Source organism: Desmodus rotundus, chromosome 1 (assembly GCF_022682495.2).
Source record: "Desmodus rotundus isolate HL8 chromosome 1, HLdesRot8A.1, whole genome shotgun sequence".
NCBI lineage: Eukaryota > Metazoa > Chordata > Mammalia > Chiroptera > Phyllostomidae > Desmodus > Desmodus rotundus.
Window position 1 is genome coordinate 185,026,406 of NC_071387.1, and position 24,652 is coordinate 185,051,057.

The 24,652-nt window shown below is 45.8% G+C and overlaps 1 protein-coding gene across 4 annotated transcripts in view; it reads right to left on the reverse strand.

Annotated features, from left to right (window-relative positions):
- Positions 1–24,652, reverse strand: part of CTNND2 (catenin delta 2) — an 822,756-nt gene that overhangs the window by 123,091 nt on the left and 675,013 nt on the right. For all 4 annotated transcript variants that reach the window (XM_053913918.1, XM_053913908.2, XM_053913912.2 and 1 more), the window contains one exon: positions 3,310–3,427. In XM_053913918.1, the coding sequence (XP_053769893.1) occupies positions 3,310–3,427 (118 nt within the window). The remainder of the gene's footprint in view (positions 1–3,309; positions 3,428–24,652) is intronic.

Consider the following 24,652-nt stretch of genomic DNA (forward strand, 5'->3'; position numbering starts at 1 on the left):
ATTCCACGTTGCTCCTCCCTGTGCCTGAAATCTGGGGAAGGCGATGTACGTCTTTGATCTGATTACGGGAGCATGAAAACCAACGTGGAGAACTGGTTTTCAGGATCTATCTTTGGGGCCTTTGCCATTCTAGACCTTTCTTGTCAGCTTTTCAAGGTTTCATGGCTGTGAATCCCACAGGCTTTGAGTCAACTTGATTTTCTATTTCAAGCAGCCTCGCAGCATCAAAAAAAGACTCTGGCATGAAAGCAGGTAAACATGGGACGATGCATGAAAGGGAGAAAAGTCCTTCCCTGGAAGGAAAATGTCACAGCCTAAGTCAGAATGATTTTCAAATAAGCTCAGACTGATTTTCCTTACATCAAAGATTTGGGAGAATAAACTTCTTTTTCATCTTCCTGTTCGTCTTCCTGGAGGGCATCTCCATGCCTCTGTTTAACACATGACCACTGGGGAATGCATCTGCAGCAGTTTCGGGAAATGCTTCATAACTGTCCCGTGGCTGGGGATGATCTGGGGAGAGGCTGGACAGGGAGAGAGAGCCCAGTGATAGAGAGAGTGGGTGGGGAGAGAGGAGGTGGTATAGAGAGAAGACTCGGGGCCAGGGAGGTCACAGGGACTCAATCAATCTCTCTTTTGTTTAGTTTGGTGCAGGAGGACTACCCAATTAAGCAGTTTTCTCTATGGGGAAGAGAAAAGAAAAGGGAAAAAAAAAGACAGCTACTCACTGCCTTTCTTAGGGATACCAGCAGAAGGCACGTGGCAGCTGGTGGTTTTGCTTTTGACGTGCATTGCTGTCAACAATGCTTTTAGCAGTTTCTCATAGTCACCAGGGTCACTTTGATTCCTTAGTTTCTATTAGAAAGGGAAGTTGTCCAGAGACTGCTCCACCATATGTTATCCATTCAACAAACTCTCCCAATTATAGAAGCCAGGTTGAGAGCGTGCTGAAATCCAGGCTCTTTTATTCATTAACTTTGCTGGCCTTAAAGAGAACATGTACTCATTTTTCTCTTCCTAACTTGTCATTGTGAAAGCTCAGAGGTGGCCAAGCAGAGGGCTGAGTGGAAAATTATGGGACAATAATAATACATCAAAAATGCATGGCACATTCGGGCCAGCAAAGCTCTGCCAAGCCATCGATCCCATCTGATCTTTTCGGCAGCTGTGACGATCCTCTTGGTTGCCAGGTGGAAGTCACTGGATTGTGGTCCTCTAGTCCATGGGAGGTAGGGATGGCACACCCACCCGTGTGTTCTGCTGCCAAGTTCAGTGCTCTTGCTGCTCGATCAGGAATATCTGATTATTCAAATCTCAGGTAGTTTTAATCGTCCCAATTATTCCAATTTCCTCTTTGGGGAAAAATGTGGAATTTAAAAGAGGAGTTTATCGTCTGATACACCAGGAAGACGACGTGTGTGCCTCGCAGCACTCTGATTTTAAATCATGCTCCTGGAGGCTGCTGTCCCCACCAGCAGCAGTGGCCTGGCACTTGGCCAAGGCGCTGCTGACTTCATTTGCAACTGCATCGCTCAGACAGCATCAGAACTCTTTTGGTATCTGTTATAGTAAGTGGCTTAGTGTCCCAATGCCTTAGTCCTTTACTCTCTGAATATTAAGATCCTGGGTTGTGGCTCTTTAAAAAAAGTGTTGGTAGCTCTTTAAAAAAATCACGTCTCTATTACGTTAACAGACATTTGTAAATACTCAAGACATCTTGACTGGTCACTTCTTTAGGGAGTCAATGTTCCTGTCAATGATATTAAAAGGTCTAAAATGGCTGTTAAAGGTGTTTACAAGAGGGAGTAATAACACCTTTGTTACATCATGTTCTGTCCTGGATGTTGATAACGCCTACACAGCAAACAAACGGGTGCAAACAAAACTGAGTGTCGCCGACAGGGTGATGGGCAATGTTCAGAACTGTGGTCCGCTAGTACTCACAGGGTTGGAGCCCCTGAAGATGCTGTCGACCCAAAACTGAGGGAGTAGGGCTCAGGCACCAGTAATTTTCTAGGTTTCCCAGTCTCTCTGTAATGTGCAGTTATGTTGAGAAGCGCTATGTTAAATCACCACCCCCTCCATGCCAGTTAGCCACGAAATGGATAAAATCACTATTATTTGTTCTTTATCTGACTTTACAACTAAATTACACTATACCATATTCCCACTTAGAGCCCAGTCAAAGGTGTATCCACTTAGGTGGGCTCTCAATCCAAAATGCACATTGAATCACCTGGTGAGTTTTTAAAGGTGCAAAAGTCAGAGACCTGAGTTAGACATTTAGGGTCAGAGGGCTGTGATGGGTTCTAGGCACATGTGTTTACTAAATGCTCCAAAGGCAATTCTGGTGAGTCGGCACTGAAAACTATGGAATCTATGCTGTAGTTCATCACCAGGGCCAGTTCTGCATCCCATGGGTCCGAATTTGGCAATGCCTGGAGACATTTTTTTGCGTGTTACACAGTGGGGATGGGGGAAGGAGGCTACTGGCATCTGGTGAGTGAAGGCCAGGGCTGCTGCTCAGCATCCTGCAGTGCACAGGACTGTCTCCCCACCACAAAGAATTGATGGGCCCAACATGTCTTATTAAAACTCTTATTACAGATCACACTTGCTACATGTATTGCTTTAAAAGCATTGGTAAAGTCTGTGTTTATATCAGGATATTATGAGATTACAAATTTATGTTTGGAATGAATCAAAACTAATCAAAAGAAAAATTAAGAACAAATAAAAATAGCTCAAACACTGGAATAGCCCACCCAGTTCTATTTTGGTTTGTGAGCTAAAACTGCATAGACTGACGATTAATGTGTCAACAGCCTCATTTATTTAGCATTTTGACATTTATTTGGACTTCATGCGGCATTTTTAAATTGCATACAATTAATAGTTATTAAACTAACTTGTAGAAACAAAGGATTATTCAAGTCTCAGGTAGATTTAACATTTCTATTTCTTTTGAAAATTGATTTCATAAAATAAAACTAATGTACAAGCTTTTGAGTATTGTGGTATGCAAAATTTGTACACTCATCAGGGTTTTTCTTTTTTTTTTTGGAACACTTGTGGTTTGAGGAACTTAAAGCAATCTAAATTTCTACTCATTGCTAATCAAGAGTTGAGTGGTCTAGTTGTAGGCTAGGCTTAGAGGCCCTGTCCAGGAAATGTTGGTTTACACAGGGAGATTAAGATATATTTCAGAGTGAAAGTATTAAACACAACTCTCTACTGTTGTCAGTCACTGCTTAGCTCTTTGGGCATCTTTATTGTCTAAGGTGCTTCATCTATGCGAACACAACAAACCTTGCTATCGATCTCACTGCTCCCCAGCGCAGACTGGATCACGTAGAGCAGGGCATCCGTGAGCCCCTCGCACTCCCGCATCCTCCTGCGGGCCTCCTCTCCAGCCGAACTAACATTCCTGCAAAGCAAAAGGGCCCGTTAGCAACTTCCAGGGTCGTCACCAATAAAATGTCCTTCCACATATGCCTCCTCTCCTACTTTCAAAGAAAACACTTTGCTTGACTTTTCAAAATGTTTATCAAAAATAGAGTTTTACTGGGTAGGGATGGCTTCAACCAATTCTACTAATTTATCAAATGCATCCCAGACCTGGGAAAGTCACAGATGTCTGTTATGCAACTAGAGAAATGGCGAACGCAGTTCCATATGTGTGATCTGTGAGCACCCTGGGACCACTGAGAATGGGAGACTTTCAGAAAGTCTTCAAAGTTTACTTCCTTTACCATTGACGAAGGAATCAGACGCGCTTTGATTCAAAGGATCCTTTTTTGTGAGAAGTGTGAAACATTTTTCAAAGACAGAGCTTCCAGCTTACTGAAATACGTTAGAGATCTAATTTCACCTGTCTCGAAAATATACCTACTTGGGTCTGGCTAGAACTAAACTAGAATTGTTTTTCTAAGAACATGGTGAGGGGTTTCTGTGAAAATTTAGCCACAGGGATGCCCTTGGCACCTTTTGAAGGCAGGGATTAACCAAACTCCTTCCTGGGCTGGCACATGCTGATCTGGAGCCAACAGAAGGAGCCCATTAAAATGCAATGCACAAGTGGGAAGCAGAGAGATATAAAAAACGTGAGACTACACTAGTCGCTAGACCTAGAAAAATATGAAATAACCCTATGGGATGCTTTCCACCACCTGACAGTGTGTTCTTTGTCTCCTAGCCAGGGATAGGATCGGGCTCCAGTTGAGAATTTCTTCAGCCTGTGGGGGGAGGGGGATCTGGAGAAGGTGGGTTCATGGAAGGAAGGTACAAAGTGACTGAATGAACTTAGGAACACTGCAGAAGAGAGAGAATGACCTAGGTTGGGCAATGGTTCTCAGACATTGGCAGGAATGAGTCACCTGGGGGGTGGGATCATGTAGGTGGCTGGGCCCCGCCCTGGGGTCTTGGTGGAGTCAGGCAATTTGCATAGTTGGGGGTGCTGGTGTTGAGAATTTCTACTGCTGTAAGTTAGTCTAGGGGGAAAGTTTGGTTGCAGAGGGTTTTGCTCTTTGCTGACAGCCCCAGGCAGCCACCTGGCCAATCCCAAGTACCTTTGGCTGGAGGAATTGAATGGGATGAACCTCCACACCCACACTGTAACTGACACACGAATTCTTGTTTCATGTCCACCACCTCCTTCACTGTTACACTTCATTCTATTGTACAGGTGAAAAAACTGAGGCTCACAGTGGTTGTCCAAAGCCACGTAGGCAGCAAGTGGAGAAGTGGAAGAAACCCAGGTGTGTGAAGAAGAGGAAAGCAAGGGCTGGAATGCAATATAGATGGATGATGTTTTTTTAGGAATTAAAATAAAATAAAATAGGCCTAATGAAAAATGCTACTGAACATAAATGTTTTCTTTGATATCTAAAATGTTCTGTGGAACATGTTTAAATAGAATCTATCAGCATTTTAATGTAATACTGGGAAAGGTCACTCAATTCAAATTAATATTTTTGGCATTTGCTGATTTTAAAATATAAATAAAATTCCTCAGTTCCTTAGATAATACCACTGGGCAAATACTGACAGCATTCTTGTGTGACGTGCTATAGACTCTGCCTTGGGGTAGCTAGCCCTCCTTTCTGACAGGATCGCCTGGAAAGGGAAGAGCTAACTTCCTGCCGGGGAAAAGGCGGTGAGAGATGTACTGGTATTGTTCTACACCAGAAGGGTGGCGTTTGTAAGAAAAGAGTTTTAGACCCTTACTCCTTGAGGCGATTTTCACCAGGTTGAGCTCTGAGGCAGTTAGAATAATAGGTTTATCAAAAATGCCAGTCAGACCTCTTTGGCCAGAAGAATGCTGGGTGGCAATGTGTGATTGTGTGTCTTAAGTCTTGCTTCTGTGTTCTTTGATGAGGCCCTGTCTCCAAGGAGAGAATGATGGAATTTAGACTTGAGAGAGCCTAGGACAGCGCATGCGCACCTGGTTTGAAACCCTGGATAACTCCTCCCGTACAGATAGACGCTCAGTCTTTCCTTTGAGTATCACCAAAGTACCACGGGGGTGGGCTGCCTCCTCACTCACAAGTAAACTTTCTAATGATCAGCCTGTCTTTACTGGTAATCAATGAATGGGCAGGGCCAACCAATGAACCAATGGTAAAGATCAAGAATTAACAAATCTGTCAACATTATAACTTGTCAACATTAATCTAAGCATTTTTCTTTATTTTAGTTTCTGTTTGATTCCAATCTAGTCTCCTCCAAAATTAAAAAAAAAGTTATTAACTGGCTACTATATTGAAAGCTGTCAGAAATTGAAAAATGAGAAAGACTAATAAGTAGGGTCCCTGCAGGGAAAATGACTGGAACACCCCCCACCCCCGACCCCAACCACACACCCACAACTCTGACACAGCAGGCAGGATGGAGTTACCACAGTGTCTGCAGGTAGGAGGAAGATCAATATGTATTTTTACTTTTTTAAATGATTTTATTTATTTATTTCTAGACAAAGGAAAAGGGAAGGAGAGAGGGAGAGAAACATCAATGAGTGGTTGCTTTTCATGCACCCCCAATTGGGGACCTGGCCCACAACCCAGGCATGTGCCCTGATTGGGAATTGAAGCGGTGACCCTTACGGTTCACAGGCCGGCACTTAATACACTGAGCCACACCATCCAGGGCCAATATATATATTTAAATAGACTGAGGTATGCACCTGTCTCTTTATCAATGGGCTGCAGCATCCTACGAGACTTTGGGTCTGGGTTTCTACTCATAACACCTGTCCCCAAACAGGTGAAACACATCACGAGTTCCTTAGGTGTTTCTTTCTGGAAGGGAGGAGGGATTCCTTTTTTTCCCTTTTCCCTCAAACACAAGATCTACCATACTATGCATGCTTCAGTGTTTAAAAACTTTTTAAAAAGCCAATAACGTTGGGTGGCGGTCACTGTACAGCTAGTTGTAACTATGGTCCTATGTGTCCAGCCTACAAAGTTCCACACTCCCCGTGCACTTAAACCACCTTCTGCCTATCTTGAGGAGGTGATTTCCACGTCTGGCTAGAAACTGGTGTAGCCAAATTCTCTGCATTAATATAACATTAAAACAAATACTTGTAGGCTGTTTATTAAAAAACTCTATGATGGTATAATATCTATTCCTTAGAAATAACCCTATAATCAGTATTGAAATGACAGTAGATATACATCTTTTGGAAACTTCTCTTTAAAGCAGATTCTATAAGCTTTTTAATCTAATAGATAAAAATAAAGCCATTTATTTTTCTATTTTATAGTTAAAAGCCGTAACACCTCTTACAGGCTTTCATTCAAACATCGCTGGTTAAACTGCTTTGTTTCCTCTCTCTCGAGTGGTGTCTCACATCTCGTTTCTCTAAGCGCCCACCACTCACTGTGATTATTTAAAACAAATCCAACATAGAGTGCTCATAAGATCCAAAGTGGAACTCCCGCTGTAGGTTCAAAGAAATGACTAGAGCATTTCACAGGAAAAACGTCACTTCAGGTATCTCTACTTCAGACGTGGCTCGAATACGGGGGATCAAGTCACAGACAAAACCAAGGAAAGAGTTTTAGTAGTTGATCCATTTGAAATTAGCCTCTCCCTTTCCCCTTGGTTCTCTGAATCTCCATTATTGATCACCATTGACTTTGTATTGGCATCATTTAAGCTGTGACCGTATCACTCTCTTATCAGGGCCATCTGGAGGGTAGAGGCATTGTTATCTGTACACTCCACATGCAGCTGAGTGCCCGACTCATCCTGGGTGCTCAGGGCAAGGTGGCTTTTCCACGGGCTCTCAGCTCATCGCTGGATTGGACTTCAGGACTGATTTACCTCTGTGCCCAAAGCTTGCCGGGCCACTGTCAGATGGCCGATTCCCATGTGAATGTAGGCTTCTTCTGCTGTGGTTTGTGCTTTGCCACTACAACCCCACCTCGGATTTTCCAGGGCAGTCTCAAATGCAAAACGAGAAAAGCAATTGTATGCAGCAGGTGGCACGGGGAGTAAACTTGTTTAGCCTGAGGAATAAACTTTCCTGTAGTTGTTGACAGTATTGATCATACGCGCTGAGAGAACTGCACGATGTTGCTGCCTGGAGCCAGGCAGGCCCAGTGCCACACTGTCTTCACCTCCAGGCTTGTAGGAGGAGTTTTCTCGTCCAAGACTATTTTGTCTTCTCGTGCAGTCTGTTACCTCCTCTCTGTTCAACTCTACCTGCTTCTTGGCCTTTAGGCTGTGGCCTCCATTGGCATCATCTCATACCAAGCCCATCTCATACCTTGGCCCCTTGAGCCCTGGGCTCCAGCCCTGCTAACATTTCTCACAGTCCTTCCTGTTGGTGCAGCCCTGCACACCTCTAGGCTGGGGCTTCTCTGGCGCCTTTGTCTCATCTCCCAATTTATAATCAGCAGAGCCTGGATGCTGAGTCTCTGTAGGACATGGGCTGGGTTCCAAAGACTATGTAATGATGTGAGAAGTGGGGTCGGGCTGCTCGAGGGCTTCAAAGAGCTGAGCTGAGGCTGTTTCCAGAAAGACCGGTGGTCTGAGGCAATGCTGAAACAGAAGCCATGTGCTCAGAAGGCCTTGTTGACATCACCCCAGCTGGTCAGGCAGGGGGATAAGTAGCATTTCCTACAGAGGGCAGCACAGAGCAGATCGGGGGTGCATGACCTCGGTCCCCAAGGGTCACAAGGCTCTGTGCCCTCAACCGTCTATAACAAAGGTGGCAAACACAAGGCCCGTGGGCTGAATCTGGCCCTCCACCTTGTTTCTAGCCGGCGGCAGCACCGAGCTCCTTGCCCCTACTTAAGGAATAGTTACATTTATAGAGTCCTAAAATTACACATTCGGCCCTTTGAAGGCAACCGTGAGGCTGATGTGGCCCCCTGTGAAAATGAGTTTGACACCTCCGGTCTATAAGAAAAGGCGGTCAGGGGGGAACACTTTTCCTCTAGGCCCATTGAGTCTGAGAGTCAGAGAATCTGAGAGTCAGAGCTGCCAAGGCTCACTCAGAGCTCTGCCTCACCCCTTCACAGCTCAAGGCACAGGCTTCTCTTAGAGCACCTGTAATACCTGATGTTCAAGTCTGGTCCCTCCGTGATGTAGGGGAGGCAGGGGGAGCATCACCCTATTTTTTTTGTCTGTTCCTTGCTCCCCAATGTATAGCACTTAGTAGGAGCTCAATGAATACTTACTAAATAAAATGGTGCATGGTTATTTTTAGTCCTGTCTCCTTCTACATCAGTGTTCTTATCCGGGGCAATTTTGCTTCCAGAGGACAGTTGCCGATGTCTGGGCATCTGGGGACATTTGGTTGTCACCACTGCAGAGGGAGGGGGTGTTGGGGCATTTAGTGGGTTGAGGTGGCCAGAGCTGCTGCTAAATGGACTTACAATGCTCATGACAGTCCCCCCACCCACACCCCAACAAGGAACGCCCACAGTGTGGAGACAGAGACACCCACTGTCACTTGGCTCTGGGTGGGTGGGCTCCTCAAGGGCCTAATTTGGGGTGTATGCTTCCCTGACACTGGACACATGCTCAGCCCAGTGGCTCTCAAACCTCTGCTGCATCTGAATGATGTTTGGAACTTGATAAAATACACAGGCCCGGGCTCCTCCGCTACTTTGAAGAGCCTTGGCTTCTTTGTGCTCTTAGTAGTTCTCCAGGTGATGCCAAAACACACCCGAGTCTGAGAGCCACTGTCTCAGCCACAGCAAGAAAGTGAAATGTTTATTGAATGACCATGCAATTGTCCGCTGTGCGCTGACAACATACAGGCTTCTAACAATTCCCCATCTCCTTCCACAGAGTGGGGTCATTGTGGTCCCCACAGCCAACCATGATGCTTTTAGACTAATCCCCAGAGGCTCCCAACAGGCAACCTGCGAAGATCCGGGAACAACACTAAATTTGTGAGGGGAAATCTAAGGAGGATACACATGTGGATTGTCTAAATTTTTTGCATGTGATCACCTACTCAGAGATCAATGAAATTGGTAGCTCATCATAAATGATCTGATCTGGAAATGTAAGTGTGGAAATGGGAAATTATACCAATCATGAGCGAGCCTTTCGCCCATGAAGTATGCTTGCTTTTGCTTTAGTTAAAAACAAATACTAAAGAGGCCTTTCTGTTCATGAATGTCTAAATCAGAGGTTTGGGGTCACATAGAGTTTCTGTCACTCCTCTACTTCCTCCTCCTTTTCTTTTAACGACCTTTAAGATCATAAAACCCACTGTTATCTGCAGCCATACAAAAGCAGGTCACCGGAGGGATTTGGCCTGTGAGCCACAGCTTGCTGACCCCTGACCCAGATTCTCATCTAAAGCTGGTTATGAAACTCAGGAGGGGCCACAGAACCCCTGATATTTTGCTTCAAGTTTTCCACATTTTTGTGGGGATTTTTTGCCTGTAACAAAGGTACAGAATTTTCATTATATTCTGAGGACAGGACTCAGAAATGCCTAAGAACCTCCCTCCAAAGTCAGCTGTGCCCTTGGTTTGAGCAAAACATTGCTCTCCTAAATTGGGCTTTGGGATAAGAGGAATTTTTTGTCTCTGTTGGTAAACAGAAGCTACGCCTTGTGCTCCCCCATGAAATGCCTTGGAGAACTTGTCTGTCATTCCCTCATCATTGTCCAAACAACCCAGATTCTTTTCCTGTCTGTGGAAAGGTCTCCTCCTCAGCGGAGTATGTATAATTGGGAGGAAGGGGTCCTCTGCCCAGCCAGTTGGGCCATCACAGTGACAGCCATCCAGCCAGATCCCCACTCCAGGTACAGTGGTCGCAGGGTCCAGGAGGCAGCACGAAGCCCGTCAAATCTGTCGTCCCTGTTCTCAGCCACTGCAGAAACCACTGTGGCTCATTTTGTTGATGTGTATGTACCTTCTCTGAAGAAAGAGAACAGCGTGTGTCCTTCTGATCATTCCATAGCTTCCCCAAAGGTGGACTCTCTTGTGTACCTGGCATGGTGCTCCCAGCCTGGGTGTGCAGGCATGTGTCTTGTCTAGGTCCCTTCATTTCTAATGATGGGGATGGTTGGGCGTCACGGGACTGTGTGCTAACACGGCTGGGTGCTCCGGGCCTGGCGTGGAGTCTTGGCAGTAAATGTTGTCTCCCCCAGCTGCTTTGTGTCCAGAGACTCTCTTCTGAGAGGGAGAGAGCCACCAGGCGGGGGACCACCACACCACATGCAACATGTGTGACTCAGAGTGCGAAGAGGAAAGGGGTGCACACAGGAAACAGTGAAAGGTTTTATAGCAGACCGAATGCCCATTTTTCAACCTTGGTTGTTGATTTTTTAAAAAGATTTTGATTTATTTTTAGAGAAAGGAAATGGAGGGAGAAAGAAAGGGAGAGAAACATCATCAGTGTGTGGTTGCCTCTAACGCAACCCTACTGGGGACCTGGTCCACAATCGAACCAGTGACCCTTTGGTTCGCAGGCTGGTACTCAATCCACCGAACCACACCAACCAGGACTGGTTTTTTAAATCTGAAATTAATGCACAGTTATGGATTTTGCCAAAGAACCCTGAGGAGTCATTCTAGGAAGAAAGGATGTCAGATAAATCAATTCCAACCAACAAACCAACCAGTCCTGACTGGGCATCTACTCTGTTCCACGTTCGACGCTGAGTCATGTAATAGAATAAAAGTACCTGGCCCTCAACGTTAGGAGCTCACAGTGCAACCCGGAAGGCAGACATGTATTTGATGTGCCTAAAACTGAGATAATTAGCACAAAACAAGCAGTCTGAACAATTTGGGCACCCATGTCCCCTGGAAATGATTGCCTACAAGAGACCAGAAAACAAATAAAGGATGAAATGAATGGAAGTTTTACTATTCACCTGTTTCAGTAAAACCTTTGCTTAAGATGTATTCTGTAAATTTGGACACCACTTATTTTCCTTAATATTTGCTGCAGCAGGTCATGGGTTGTGACTTAAGACATAAGAGCACAGATTGCAATCAATGATTTCTTAGCAAGAAATGTCTTTATGGGAATTCAGTGGAAGTTACCCTCAGATCTGAAGGGCCAGGCTTAACCCGCACCCGCAGGCTCAGGGGCAGTTCCAGGGGAACAGCCCGTATAAATACCAAGCAAGCACATCCATGCAGTGGCAGGGTCTTCAGGCCACTCTTGGCACTAACAGAGGACAGGGCCCAGTGGGAGAGGCTGTGTTCTGTGGCAAGTACCAATTCTGGCACGTGTGTCTCTATTCTGACTAAGCCTCACGCACTAAGGCAGCCCTTGTGTTTACTCAAACCCTGGTGGGCTCACGGTTCCCCCGGGTAAATTTTGTTGTTGCTCTTTTACCGAACAGCATGACCTGCAGTAAGGCCTCCTTGACATCTTCCCGCCACCCTCCAACCTGCACGTGGCTGTTCTGCATGCCAGGTGGTGTGCATCACCAGTGGTTCTTCCTGCAGCTGTAGCTCTGCAAGAACGGGCAGGTGAACACCTGTGACATTTGGGTAATAACCGAGAGGGCTCCGAAGTAAGGCTCCCCCCACACCTAGTGAATTCAAGTCATTCAAGAGGCATGGCCATCATCGTCTTTTCCTGACATCTTGCCCAGAGGGCAGAACCGAGGATGACAGGGGAGAAGACCCTGGCCTTGAGAGCTAACAGGGTTTGTGGAGCTGGACGTCCAAGCTGCTTGGACCAGTGATTCTGGCCATTTCCCATGTCCCTGCTTCTTGCACTGGAATGTGCACAGCTGTTATCCTCTGCCTGCCCCACCACTGCCCATCAGGAGGACAGAGCTTGTTTCTTTAGCCCTGGAGGTGGGGAGGAACTGCCCCCCAGGAGCTGCACTTCAGGGAGAGCTCGTTGATGCCTGGTGTAGACTACTCCGATTTTGGACTTTGGAGCCGAGGAGATTTAGGACTTTGGGTTGATGCTGGAATGAGATGAGACCTTCAGAGGCCATGGGATGAGATCAAATATGTGAGATGGACGTGAATTTGGGGAGCTTGAGAGCAGACTGTGGTAGGCCAGATGGTGGTCCCGAAGATGTCTACACCCTCATCTCTGAAACCGTGAATAGGTCACCTTACTTGGGAAAGGGGCTTCGCAGACAGAATGTAGGTTGTGGGCTCTAAAACAGAGATTTTCCTGGATGATCTCTGTGGGCCCAATTTAATCACCTGGGAGTTAAACGCAGGGAACATTCTCTGGCTCCGGGGAGCGAGACGCCTCAGAAGGAGAAGTCAGAGATCCCCAGCTTGAGGACTGATCTTCAGCTGGCAGTTCTGACACAAAGGGGCCCCATGCAGAGATGAGAGAGAGGCTGCTAGCTCTCAGCTGACCCAGCGAGGAAACAGCCCTCAGTCCTGCGGCCACAGAGACCTGGATTCTGGTCAGGACCTCAAGGCGCTTGGAAGCAGATTCCCCCAGAGCCATTAGTAAGGGACACAGCGCTGCTGACACCGTGGTTGTAAACTGGTGAGACTGGTGTCTGGTTTGTAACAGACAGAAACTGTAGGGTAATAAATTTGTTTTGCTCTAAGTCACCAATTTGTGGTAATTTGTTACAGTAGCTTGTTTTGCTCAAGGGTAAATGGAATTTTTCTCAACCGCATTGCTAAAGGTTTCTTCCTGGAAAACTGCTTATCTACAGTGGGCTTGTGCAAGTTTTAAGAAGATTTTTCTAGATGATCAAATAATTGTATTAACTCGATTAAGACCAAACTGGAACATGTGTAAGAAAAGTAAAATTCGTCCCAGGGGCGTGTGTGCAGAGGAGGGGGTGGCTTATGAAGCATCTGCCCTCAACTATGTAAGGCCAGGCCACCGTTCAGTATCACTCGGGGCGTTACCTCTGCACAAGGAACACTGATGTCATGTGGTGATGCACTTTCGGGGACAAAAGTCCACTGCTTTATTTTGTCCCATTGCTAGTCTGATCATGCCACATGACTGTCACCAAGTTTGTGGCCATCGACTTGTCCAGATCGCTTGCCCACCTGGTTGATGTGCTGCAAGTCTGCCAGGCAGTCCTCTCAGGCAGAAGAGGCCCCTGAAAACCTCAGTCTCCACGGCTTCCAGCGAACAGAAAGTGCAGCGGACAGTTTTCTACAATGTGGGAAGTGAGGACACTGGATATACGGGACAGAAATGAGGCAGCTTCCTACCTCTGCTGGAGCAAAGTCTGTATTACCGCCTCACCACATTAAGTGAATTTCTGGAACACCATGTGAAACACCACCCATAAGGACCCAGTGCTGTGACCAGTATTAGGATTGGCCACACCTCCAGAAACTTGGACTGGATACAAATAATGGAAGACTGAATTTACCTGAAAAGCTCTTGACTTCTCTCTCTATATTTGTGTTTCTAAAACTGGTCCTTCATTACAGCCAAATCAGAACAGTTTCCAGAGGAATCAATTTCCCCTTCTTCTCTTTTCTTTTCAAGACTAATGCAGTCTTGCTGTTTGGATTCTTGCTGTGCACCTTACTGTCTTCTCCCAAGGAAGGTATTTTTTTTTTATAAAACAGGACTGTAATGGCTTGGTAATCACTTTCCTGAGCTGCAGAGACAGAATGCTTCAGTGGCCCAAAAACCAGCTACCTAGGGGGGCTGGCTGTGACCAGTGCTGCCACGCTGTCCTTGGATCACCTCCGATCTGTAGTTCCCATGCCGACGTGCTGCCCATACTCATAAATGTAAACCAGCAGAGAGAGACTGCTGAGCTCCTCTTCTGCCGCCTCGTCAACACTGGCCCTGATCAGGACAGCCTAGATCCGTGCCTTCTGGAGGTAGCCCTGCATCAGGGTGCGTTGTTGCCGAGCAGAACCAGAAATACCTGCGTTGAAAGACACCCTATCGCTGTCAAGTGCTACCTAGGGTTTCAGCTACACGATTCCAATTAAAATTGATGGACACCACAGAGTTAACTGCTCTGTGAAATGTCTGCGAAAGTTTCCCATTGGGCTAAATTAGAAGGAAATCACAGGGAAAAAGGGGTGAATGCTGTGTGGCCAACACCGTTAACTGTGAGCTTAATTGTGTCGGTGGCTCTTTGTGCTCTGTGACCACCCACGGTTGTTGTTTCCTGACTCGTACTAGGGGAGTGAGCTGTACTCACAGTGCTCGAGTTACCAGGCCGTATCTCAAGCACAGAGCGGTGCCATGGGGCCCAATCCCCTGGCGCTGTCCACCTACCCTGTGTTCCACTAGCATCTAAAACGTTTCACTCCAGCACATTTGTGGTGGGCTCTTCGTTCTACTGTGCCGACTCAGAATCAGGGTGCACGTCACACTGGAAGCTGCCACATCCACCCTGGCACCTCTGCTCAGCAAGTGGGCTTCCCGTCACGCCTACCCACTGCCACCACCACTGCAGCAAGTGTTTCCCTGGAAACAACCCGATGGACAGCCATGGCCCCGTGACAGCTGCACCAGCAGCAAAAAGAAACTGCCATGGGTCGAAGTGCAATTTAAGTTCAAAAATGAATAAAAACCAGTGTTTTCTTCCTTCTTGGCTAAACCAAATTATTTCTTATCCACCAGACACAGTTAATATACATAAAAATATATATAATGAATTAATAGGCTAGGGAACGCTGCAAAATCGAAATGCAATGTCTGCTTCACCAAGCAGACAGCTTCACGGAAAACAAGCATTGTGGCTAATAACAAATAAAAATGAGCAATACTGAGGTCATCCATTCTTTCTGTTTTTGAATCCTCTGTCTTCTAAAGAGTAGGTGAACAAATCTGAGTAATCAAGGGATTATAGGTAATTGGCTACTTGTCTTTTAAATGTCAGATTGTGGGTTTGAAGAATTTCAAGATTTGGCCTTATGTTCTGGATTATTAAATAGCTATTATTAAAACAACCTTTCCAACTCTGACTTTAATTCATCACCCAATTCCCCACTTGCAGTCCTATCATCCTTCCACTTATTTACTTGCATGAACTTTTAACAAATCATACTTTGGTGACTTACTAAGGCTGGAAATCAATGTGACTGTTAGGTCTCCTCCAGACGCACTTCTTGTTTTCACGATTGCTTTGACCGCTCACTCACACCTTACTGGACACCAGTAAGAACAGTCGAGAAAGCATCCTCTGAGGAAAGAATTGCATTAGCTCTTCTGTCCTGTCCCCTCTCTTCTTCTACCCCTTTATAGTCTGTGCAACTCCCTAGGCCTCCCCAGATGGTTTTATTCTGGGTATTTATTGTCATACCAGTGCCATCCACATTTCCCTAAGCTGAGTGCTCATGACCCTGTCCCAGCATGGAAGGGTTAAGGGTTAAGTGATTAGAACAAGCAGCCACCAGATTAAGAAGGAGGAACAGAGAACCTGTCCCTCTGCTGCTCTGGGCCAGCCACCTGCTGGTATCCATCCCTCTCTGCCTTTTTTTTTTTTTTTTTTTTGCCGGTGGCGGGGGGGTTGTCTTACATTTCTTCCTTGGAAAATTTCTCCTTAAATTTTGACAAAAATGCTAATAGAAATAGTCCCTGGATTAAAACACCTTAAGCCCCACGTCCAAATGGGGAAGGGGATTATTAAAAATGAAGACCACATTTCCACTGATCTCCTAGATCACTCATCTCTCCTAGTTGCTATCTCATGAATTTAAAAGTTTTGATGACTTACTTGGTAGTCTTTTACTTGGGCCAAAGAAAACCCAGACTTCAGGAACAGGGCCTGACATGGCCGCCTGTGAGAACGGTGGCCAGGAACCAGAGCGAGTGGTAGCCTCTGGAGCTGAGAGCAGCTCTGAGCCCACAGCCAGCCAAGGAAATGAAGCCCTCAGTCTACAAATGCCGGGGACAGAATCTGGCCAATGACCTGAATGAGCCAGGAAGCAGATTCTTTCCAGAGCTTGCTGATAAGAGCCCTGGCAGACACATTGACTTTGGACATGAGAGACTTCAAGCCGAGAAACCAGCCCAGCCCCTGGCCTCCTGACATACACCTTTCTGAGATACAAACTTTGAGTTGTTCGACCCACCAGGTCTGTGGTAATTTGTTACAGCGGTAGTGGAAAACAACTACATTCACACGTCCACATGAGACAGAAAAAGACTACCATGACAGTTTTCACAAAAGTTCATCTTAACATTTCTGCTAAAGTCATTCAAAACTCCTAGATAAACCTTCTGCATCTTCAAATGGAGGCATTTTAGATGCTCTGAAGGATAAGATGCTGTCATTAGATTTTTAGATGCCTCTTGCTGCAGGAATGGTAACCTAAATGAGTTTCTCACCAACGCCAGGTAGCCGACGAGCGACTTTTCTTGGTTTACTGCTCCCAGATGACTGGCACTCGACGTGTGTATGGGTAACGGCACCACTGGGTGCACGATTCCCTTTCACTGCTTTCCCTTGAGGGGAGTAAGGCCTCAGAAATCTAAGGAATACAATGCTGTATAGAAAGGTCACGGAGCAAAGACACTTTAAGGGGCCACAGAGCCTCAGTGAGAACAGGCCACAAGTTGGCCATGAAGAGCTGTGTCTCATTGTCTCTCCCTGTCACGGAAGTAAGTGCTCCAATTAAAGGGATTCTTACCTGTTATGCTGCTTGGGTCACTGTCTTTAGGTTGAGCAAGAATTAAGTTTTTATCTAAAAACCGTTCACTGAGCCAGCTCAGTGGCCACCCTGAGAATTACTAGAAGATACAAGAGAAGACTTGTGCCCTCCCCCACCGGCCAGGGGCACATGTGTCGTTCTGGCCTGAGTGCCGTTTGTAAATAATAACGGTCCCTGAAACCCTGGTGCAAACTAAAGAAAATGACTTCACGGCAAAAATGTCAAGGCACCAATGTACCATAAAAATAATACAAAAAGTATAACCTAGAAACAAAAGGTTTTTCTAATGGTCGTCTTAACACAATTACTCTGAATATCGATCCTTTTATATGTGCTAGTATGCAAAGGTTTGGGATCTGTTAATCAGGAAAGAAAGAAGAATTAGTTAAAGAAAAGACAGTGGAATAATTCTATTTTTGTACAAAAGGGAAGCAGGGAGGGGATTCTTACATATGACACAAACACACCTGTTATTAGGTCAATAGATCAGGGATCGATGACTTCATTTCGTCCAATATTTCTGAGAAGCACCATATACTTTTTTAATTTTAATCACAAATACCATTTCGGCATGTGCCAAAAATCAAGTATGTAGTATCAGTTGATTCCAGAGACAAATCTTAGAGCAAGTCCCCTCTTTTCCTCCACCTGGATACAGCTCAAGGATAATGTGCCGATGACCGACACTCTCCTGTCAGCAGTGGCCACTCAGAGTGCAGTGAGGTGGGTGGGCTGTGGGTTACAAGCAGTTATGAGCCAGCCAGCCATGGCCTCACCCCTGCTTTCCATCTGGTCTGCATCAGAGTGGGTGGGTGGAGACCCTTACCTCTAAATTAGTGTTGGTTAGCTTTTCCTAGTTTGGTTTTAATTCTGAATTTCCATTACTGTAGAGACCCTAACTAATATTGGGGATGAATAAAATAGAAAGAATGAGGATGAGCAAGAGCAGTAAATAAGGATGAAGTTAAAAAGAAACTAAAGACCCAGCATAATGAAATAAGCCAGGTGGAGAAATTCAAATACCATATGAAGTCACCTATAAGTGGAACCTAATCAACAAACAAACAAGCAAAATATAATCAGAGACATTGAAATTAAGAACAAACTGACAGTAACCAGAGGGGAGGCAGGAGAGGACAACTGGGGGGAAGGGGGAATGGTTGTCAAGGAACATGTATAAAGGACACATGGACAAAGCCAAAGGGGGGTGGGATCAAGGGTGGGAGGTGGGGGTGGCTGGTATCAAGGAGAGTGAAGGGGGGAAAATGGAGACAACTGTACTTGAACAACAATAAAAAAAAGAGAAAAAATAAAATTAAAGTCAATCAATCAATCTTTATAGCCTCAAAAAAAAAAAAAAAGACCAAAGCAAAAGGGAGAGACAGAAAGAGAGAGAAAGAAAAGTTAAAAGGAGAAAAAGAAAAGCAGTACTAACTGGAACCTGCTTTGGGGGTTTCCCTAAAGGCTCTTGTGCACAAAACACATGGATTAACTTGCTCTATAAATATGCTGTCCTTCATCCTTGACTCCTGCCTCTCCCACACACCTATGTCCAGAAGTCAGTACATCCAGTCAGCTCCAACTTCAAAGCCCCTCCAGAATCCTGCCCATGGCCACTACCAGGTCCATACCACCGCCATCTCCTGTCTCTTCCTGGGTCTCTCTGCTTCTGTCCTCATTCCCCCCACCTCCCAGGAAAGCTCTGTGATTCTTCCAAAATGTACATCAGAACAAGAGTCCTCCAATCCAAGACCTTCCATTTCTCTCAGTCCAACTTAGGTCCTACCCACAGCACATGCCTGGGACACTCCCCTTCCTCTTTGACTGGCCAAGTCCTCCTCATCTTTCATGTCCTCTTCCCAAGAAGGCTTTCCTTGTTCTGCTAAGCAGGTTAAATCCGTTTGTTCTCTGCTCATTCAAGGTTCCCTTTCATAACTGTCACCGCACTTACGTTACCCGCTTACTTTCTGCCAGTGTTCTGCACTCAGTCACAGAGCATCCAGCTGCTGTGGGAAGAGGCTGGAGAAAGGAGCCTGCAAGGAGGAAGTTGTAGGAAGGATGGGCATCCATGCAAGCTGACAAAGCCAGGACCAACTCCAGTCAGGGCCAGGAGAAGCCCACCAGGTGCCCTGCCTGACTGCATCTACACTAGGAGCGCAGGCGGGAAGCAGATAGCCCTCAACGGTTCCATATCTCCATCCGGGGCCAATTTTGGTCTGTGACTAAATATGCATGGCTGCTTGTAATTGATTTCTTTGCTTGTCAAGTAGATGCTAATTTGCTAGAATTGGAACTAGACAAGAGGACTAAGCAACGCCAATGTTAACATACTCTAGCCACAGAAAGGACATAAAACTCAAAGCTAGCAACTGAATAGCCGCCTACTGCCTTCTCCCTCTCTAGCCCTATTCCACCGAAAGTACAGAGACAGATCAGATGACATTCTTATCTCAAGTGTGTCTAAGGAATTCCAAGTAAGAGACTGTGCAATTGAAGGCCATGGGGATTCATGGAGAGCCTGGGAGAAAGATACGAACAGTGAAAACACACCATGAATACTGCCACTCCTCTACCTTGGCAGCTCCTGGTTTGTGTAGTATAAAGTCTATGAATACTGACATTCATTTGCAAAGAACGGAAGTGTTCTATACTCCAAACAATAGTCTAGGGGAATAGAAAGGCTTGGGTGTCAAATTTCAACTTTGTTATTATCTGCCTGGCCTTCAGCAACACATTTAACTTCTCTGACCCTCAGCCTCTCCAGCTAAAGTGGGCCACCGCTTAGGGAGGAGGAGACGAGGTAAAGTCTGTGGAGCACACACGAGCCAGACCTATAGTCACATCCCTCCTTTCCCCTTGACACTGCTCACCTGGGCATACACATATGCCTGAGCCAAGGACAGAGGGACCTTTTCTCCTCAAAAAGAAAATGAGAACAATATGTGTAAAGAACCTAGTGCAGTACACAGAAAACTACTATGTTAATTCAACTAATGCCCCAATCGCTTTTGGGGGAGGTGAAACTCTTTTCCTGGCTTTTTTTTTTCCCCATGAAACTCTCCAGAACTTCCCCTCCCCTTCCTACATGCCTTCTTCCTGTATTTGTCTGCTCAGGTTGCTATAACCCAGCTCAGTACTACACACTAAGTGTCTTGAACAACAAAAATCTGCGTTCTCACAATTCTGGAGGCCAGAAGTCCAAGGCCAAGGTGTCAGCAGAGTCGGTTCCTTCTTAGGTTGTAAGGGACAGTTGGTTCCATGCTCTCCCCTGGCTTCTGGTGGTTTGCCAGCAATCTTTGGCATTCCTTGGCTTGTAGAAGCATCACCTACCTCTGTCTTTAGGTTCATGCAACATTCTCCCTAAGAGTGTCTGTGTCCAAATCCCCTTTTAAAAGGACACCAGTCATCTTGGATTGGAGTCTACCCTAATGACCTTATTAAAGCCAAGTACATCAGCAGTGATCCTATTTCCAAATAAGGTCATGATCTAATATACTACGGGTTTGTAGTTCAATAAATGAATTTGGGGGAGCATCCAATTTTAAATGGTAATAGCCCCCAACAGGGAGAGTGAATTGTCTGACTGGCCGATGACAAAGCTCTGCCATCCATTGGTTGAGATTTCTCCTTTAATGGAACTACTCCATCAACAGGCCTCCCCAGGACCGTGAGGGGCTGTGATGAGGTGGGGGTTGCCAGCTCTACAGATCCTGACTTTTCCATGGGGAAGCCCTGAAGTCCACACTGGCAGGATAGCACCATGAGCAGGTCCTTAGCCTGCCTTTTGGCTGCAGATAAGAAGTTATAATCGCCGCTTGGTGTTCTCAGCAGTACAGAGACTATTTGGCTTCCACCCATCCCTCAGTTTACTTGGTCTAATTTTCCACTTGGCTCTGAACTGGAGTAAAAAAGGACTGTGTTTATTGGGTCCTCATAGGCTAACATAAGCCTGCAAAGAGCCATCAGAGAGGCAGCAGAAGCTCGGAGAGGCTTGTGAAGGTTCAAGAAAGTTCAGGAAGTGGCCAGAGATCCATCCCACTGCCTCTCGTCCAAGTCCAGGATGCCAGACAGAGGCCCAGTGCTCCCCCCTGGGATGTGTTGGCTGTGGCTTCCTCCCAGGGCTCATTTGGTGTCTTCCTGTGTCTGGGATAGCAGGGGTTGAATGAGTCAGGGCAAGGGTTTCTGCAGGTAATGATATATGAGATGTGGAAACCCTGGAGCTCATCCCTTTGGTCTAAAGAAATGGAAGCAGAGGATAAGGTCTTAGGGAACACCAGAAAAGGCCACACTTCTCTCAGGGGACTGCCTCCCCACTCTCTGCCTGAGAGGAGGGCCTCCACCCAAGCTAAGATGATTAAGGTGACAAACAGGGTTTTTCACTGGGATACCTAGCTCACGATGGTGGATGGTTTCCAAGGAAAGAGACTGTGGGACCTATGTCCAAGGCACACAAGGGGAGCTGATGCTTAGCCCCCAACCCTCCCTTGATCATTCCCAGCAGCTCTCAAGGCTTTCACTGCAATTGCACAGTGGCTGCCTCAGCAGAAAGGCAGTGGTCCAGAATCAGCTGCTGTTGGTTAAAGGGAGTTTCCTGATGGCCAGGCCCTGTGTCAGTCAACTGATGTATGTGACCCCAAGGCCAGCATGAGGGTGAGGCAAGCAGGACCTTCACTTAGTGCAAAATATAAGGTGGCACCATAAAACTCACTATTGTAAATAACATACATTTTAAAGCTGTGATAAAATATACACAACATGAAATTGGCCACCTTAACCATTTTTAGTGTATAGTTGTTCAACAGTGTTAAGAACTATCAATTATTATGCTAAGTAATATTTTAATGCAGCATTTTTATAAAAATTAATGGGAAAATCCATTATGAACAAAATATCAATGTTTTACATAAAGGCGGGATCCAGCCCTGCATAGCTATCTCACCTGTCTCACCCTTTCCCAGCCCTGCATCACCCCTACCATCCCTGTTTACAGGTGGAGAAACTGAGGCTGGAGAGGTGACCACCATCACCCAAGACCATGCAACTCGTGGGCTTCCAGCCAGGTCCGCATTTGAATGCCAGGTCCTTTTGGTTTGGATTTTACATTCACAGGGACATACCATAACAGCATCATAGTCACCGCACAGAGAGCGCATCTGAGGCTCCTAGTGCGATGTGTGGGACCCAGTGCAGCTCAGCCAACAGAGCCAGGGCTGTCAGGGGTTCCGCGGGTTCCCTCTCGCTGCTCCATGAGCTGCGGCACGGCCGTGTCTCTGCAGCACAGGGAACACTGTATCTCTGCCTGCTTACCAAGCTTCCACGGCTCTACGTGGCTACAAAGGTAAAGAGACCTCCTCAACATGACCCTTCTTCCCCAGCACTCTTAACCATCCACTCCCAGAAAACCTTTCCCCTTCCAGTCAGGCCCTGACCAACCACACCTGCCCATCGCCAGCATGCATGTGGATTTTTTGGTGGGGGCGAAACATCTCCTCCATCCCTTCCCATGCAAACCCTCCTCTTCCCAGTGCGGCCTCTGAGCCAGCTTTCTGGGAGTCTTTCTGGTGGACTTCATGACTCCCTCACTCACTGGCCTTCCAGTGATTCCATGTGGACTTTTGTTTATCACTAAGTATGTGCATTATGTACCACGGCTCAGATCCCCTTCTATGTTTTAGGCTGTTAGTATCATGTCTCATTCACTTTTGATTCTCTGGTACCTAGCAGAGTTCTGGGCACATCCTAGAACCTGAATATATGTTTGTGTGGAATAAGAGACGTCACCCATTGTATCTAAGCTGTTGACCTAGCACTTGGCCAAGGAAGAGATGATGAGATGGTCATGCCTTGTAATTATTAACAAGCAGGGCACATATGCTGCACTCTTTAATGCTAATAGGCCAACTTCAAGGCAATCATGTCACAGGAAAGCATTCTATTTGGATTCTGAAAGCACAGGTTCAAATCTTAGTTACACCATTAGCTCTAGGACAAATTGCTCAACCTTTCCAGTTTGAGTTTCTTCTTATTTAAAGTTGGAAAACAACTTAATAACCTGTTTTTTTATAAAGCTATTATGAGAATTAAGTGATGATGAGAGGTATCAAAGAGTTTCTTGCCTATAAAGCACTACAGTGATTTTATTTTTGCTTATTTACCTATGCTGATAAGCCGACAGACCAACAGCTTCCTTCACTTGAGGCAGATAAGGCATTCAGTATCCATATCAGGATACTGAATCAGGATAAGAATCAAGGGCCAGATGAGCAAACTCCAAGGACAAGCTACACTAAGCAGGCCCGTGAAGACTGTCCAAGAGAAAAACATTCCGCTGTTTGATAAAACTGACTGACATGTTTGTTTTATCCAGCAGAAATATCAAACAGCCACACGAGACACCTGAAAACAAGTAGGTATGTGGCTCCAACCAAGAAATTAATCTCATACAAAGACTAGTTATCATGCAAGCAACATTATCTCTGCAACTGGGAAGAACTATTTATAGGGGGTCTACCAGGTGCCAGATGCTGTTCTAGGCCTGGGACATCCATGATGATCCTCGTGTAGATGAGAACGCAGCTCATAGAGCAACTGACCTTAAATGCACAAGCACACAGGCAAGGACGTCATTCCAAATTGTCAGGAGATCTGATCAAAAGCCCAGAATGCTTTGAAAAGGTATTAGGGAAAATCTAATTTATATGGGAGGGAAGGGTGCTAAGGAAGGTCTCTCTAAATAGGGGACATTTATCTGAGCTATAAACATAAAGAGGAGAATAAAGTCTTCCAGGCACTGGGCATATCATGTGTGAAGGTCCTGAGGTAGAAAAGATCTCAGTGTATAGAGCAGCAAAAAGGAGGCCAGTATGGCAAATACAGTCGGGGCAGAGGGGCTGAGCCGGGGGCTGGGGACTCAAGGGTCTGGCCAGCTTTGTCCACATAGCCACAATGAGTTGGCATCAGTCCTTAGAGTTTTAAAATAAAGTCTGGAACATTCATGTAGTCTCTTTCTTCTAAGCACTCATGCAGAGTGATATAAAGACAAATAGCATTAATAATCCAGAAGTTGGAGAGAAAACTTCTCTGGAATGAAAAGACAAAAGAAAAGGCAAATGATGTGAGAAAGAGAGAAGAGTTGCCCTGCTGTTGTGGCTCAATTGGTTGGGTGTCGTCCCACAAAGCGAAAGGTCGCCTGTCTGATTCCCGGTCAGGACACACTCCTGGTTCGGTCCTGGGTGGGGCAAGTACGAGAGGCAAGTGATAGATGTTTCTCTCTCATATTGATGTTTCTCTCCCTCTTTCCATCCCTTCCCCTCTCTCTCCAAAATAAATAAATAAATAAATAAATAAATAAATAAATAAATAAAATCTTTAAAAAGAGAGAGAGAGAATAGTCTGGGCCCGAAAATGTAATGGAGACGGACAGACATAAAATGGGTAGAGAAGGACTGTGGGTAATAGGTTGACAGTCTCAAAAAGTTAAACACAGAGGTACCATATGATCCAGAAATTGCACCTGTAAGTGTATACCCAAAGGAACTGAAAACGGGTGCTCAACCAAATACATGTGTATACAGGTCAATAGCAGCATTAGTGACAAC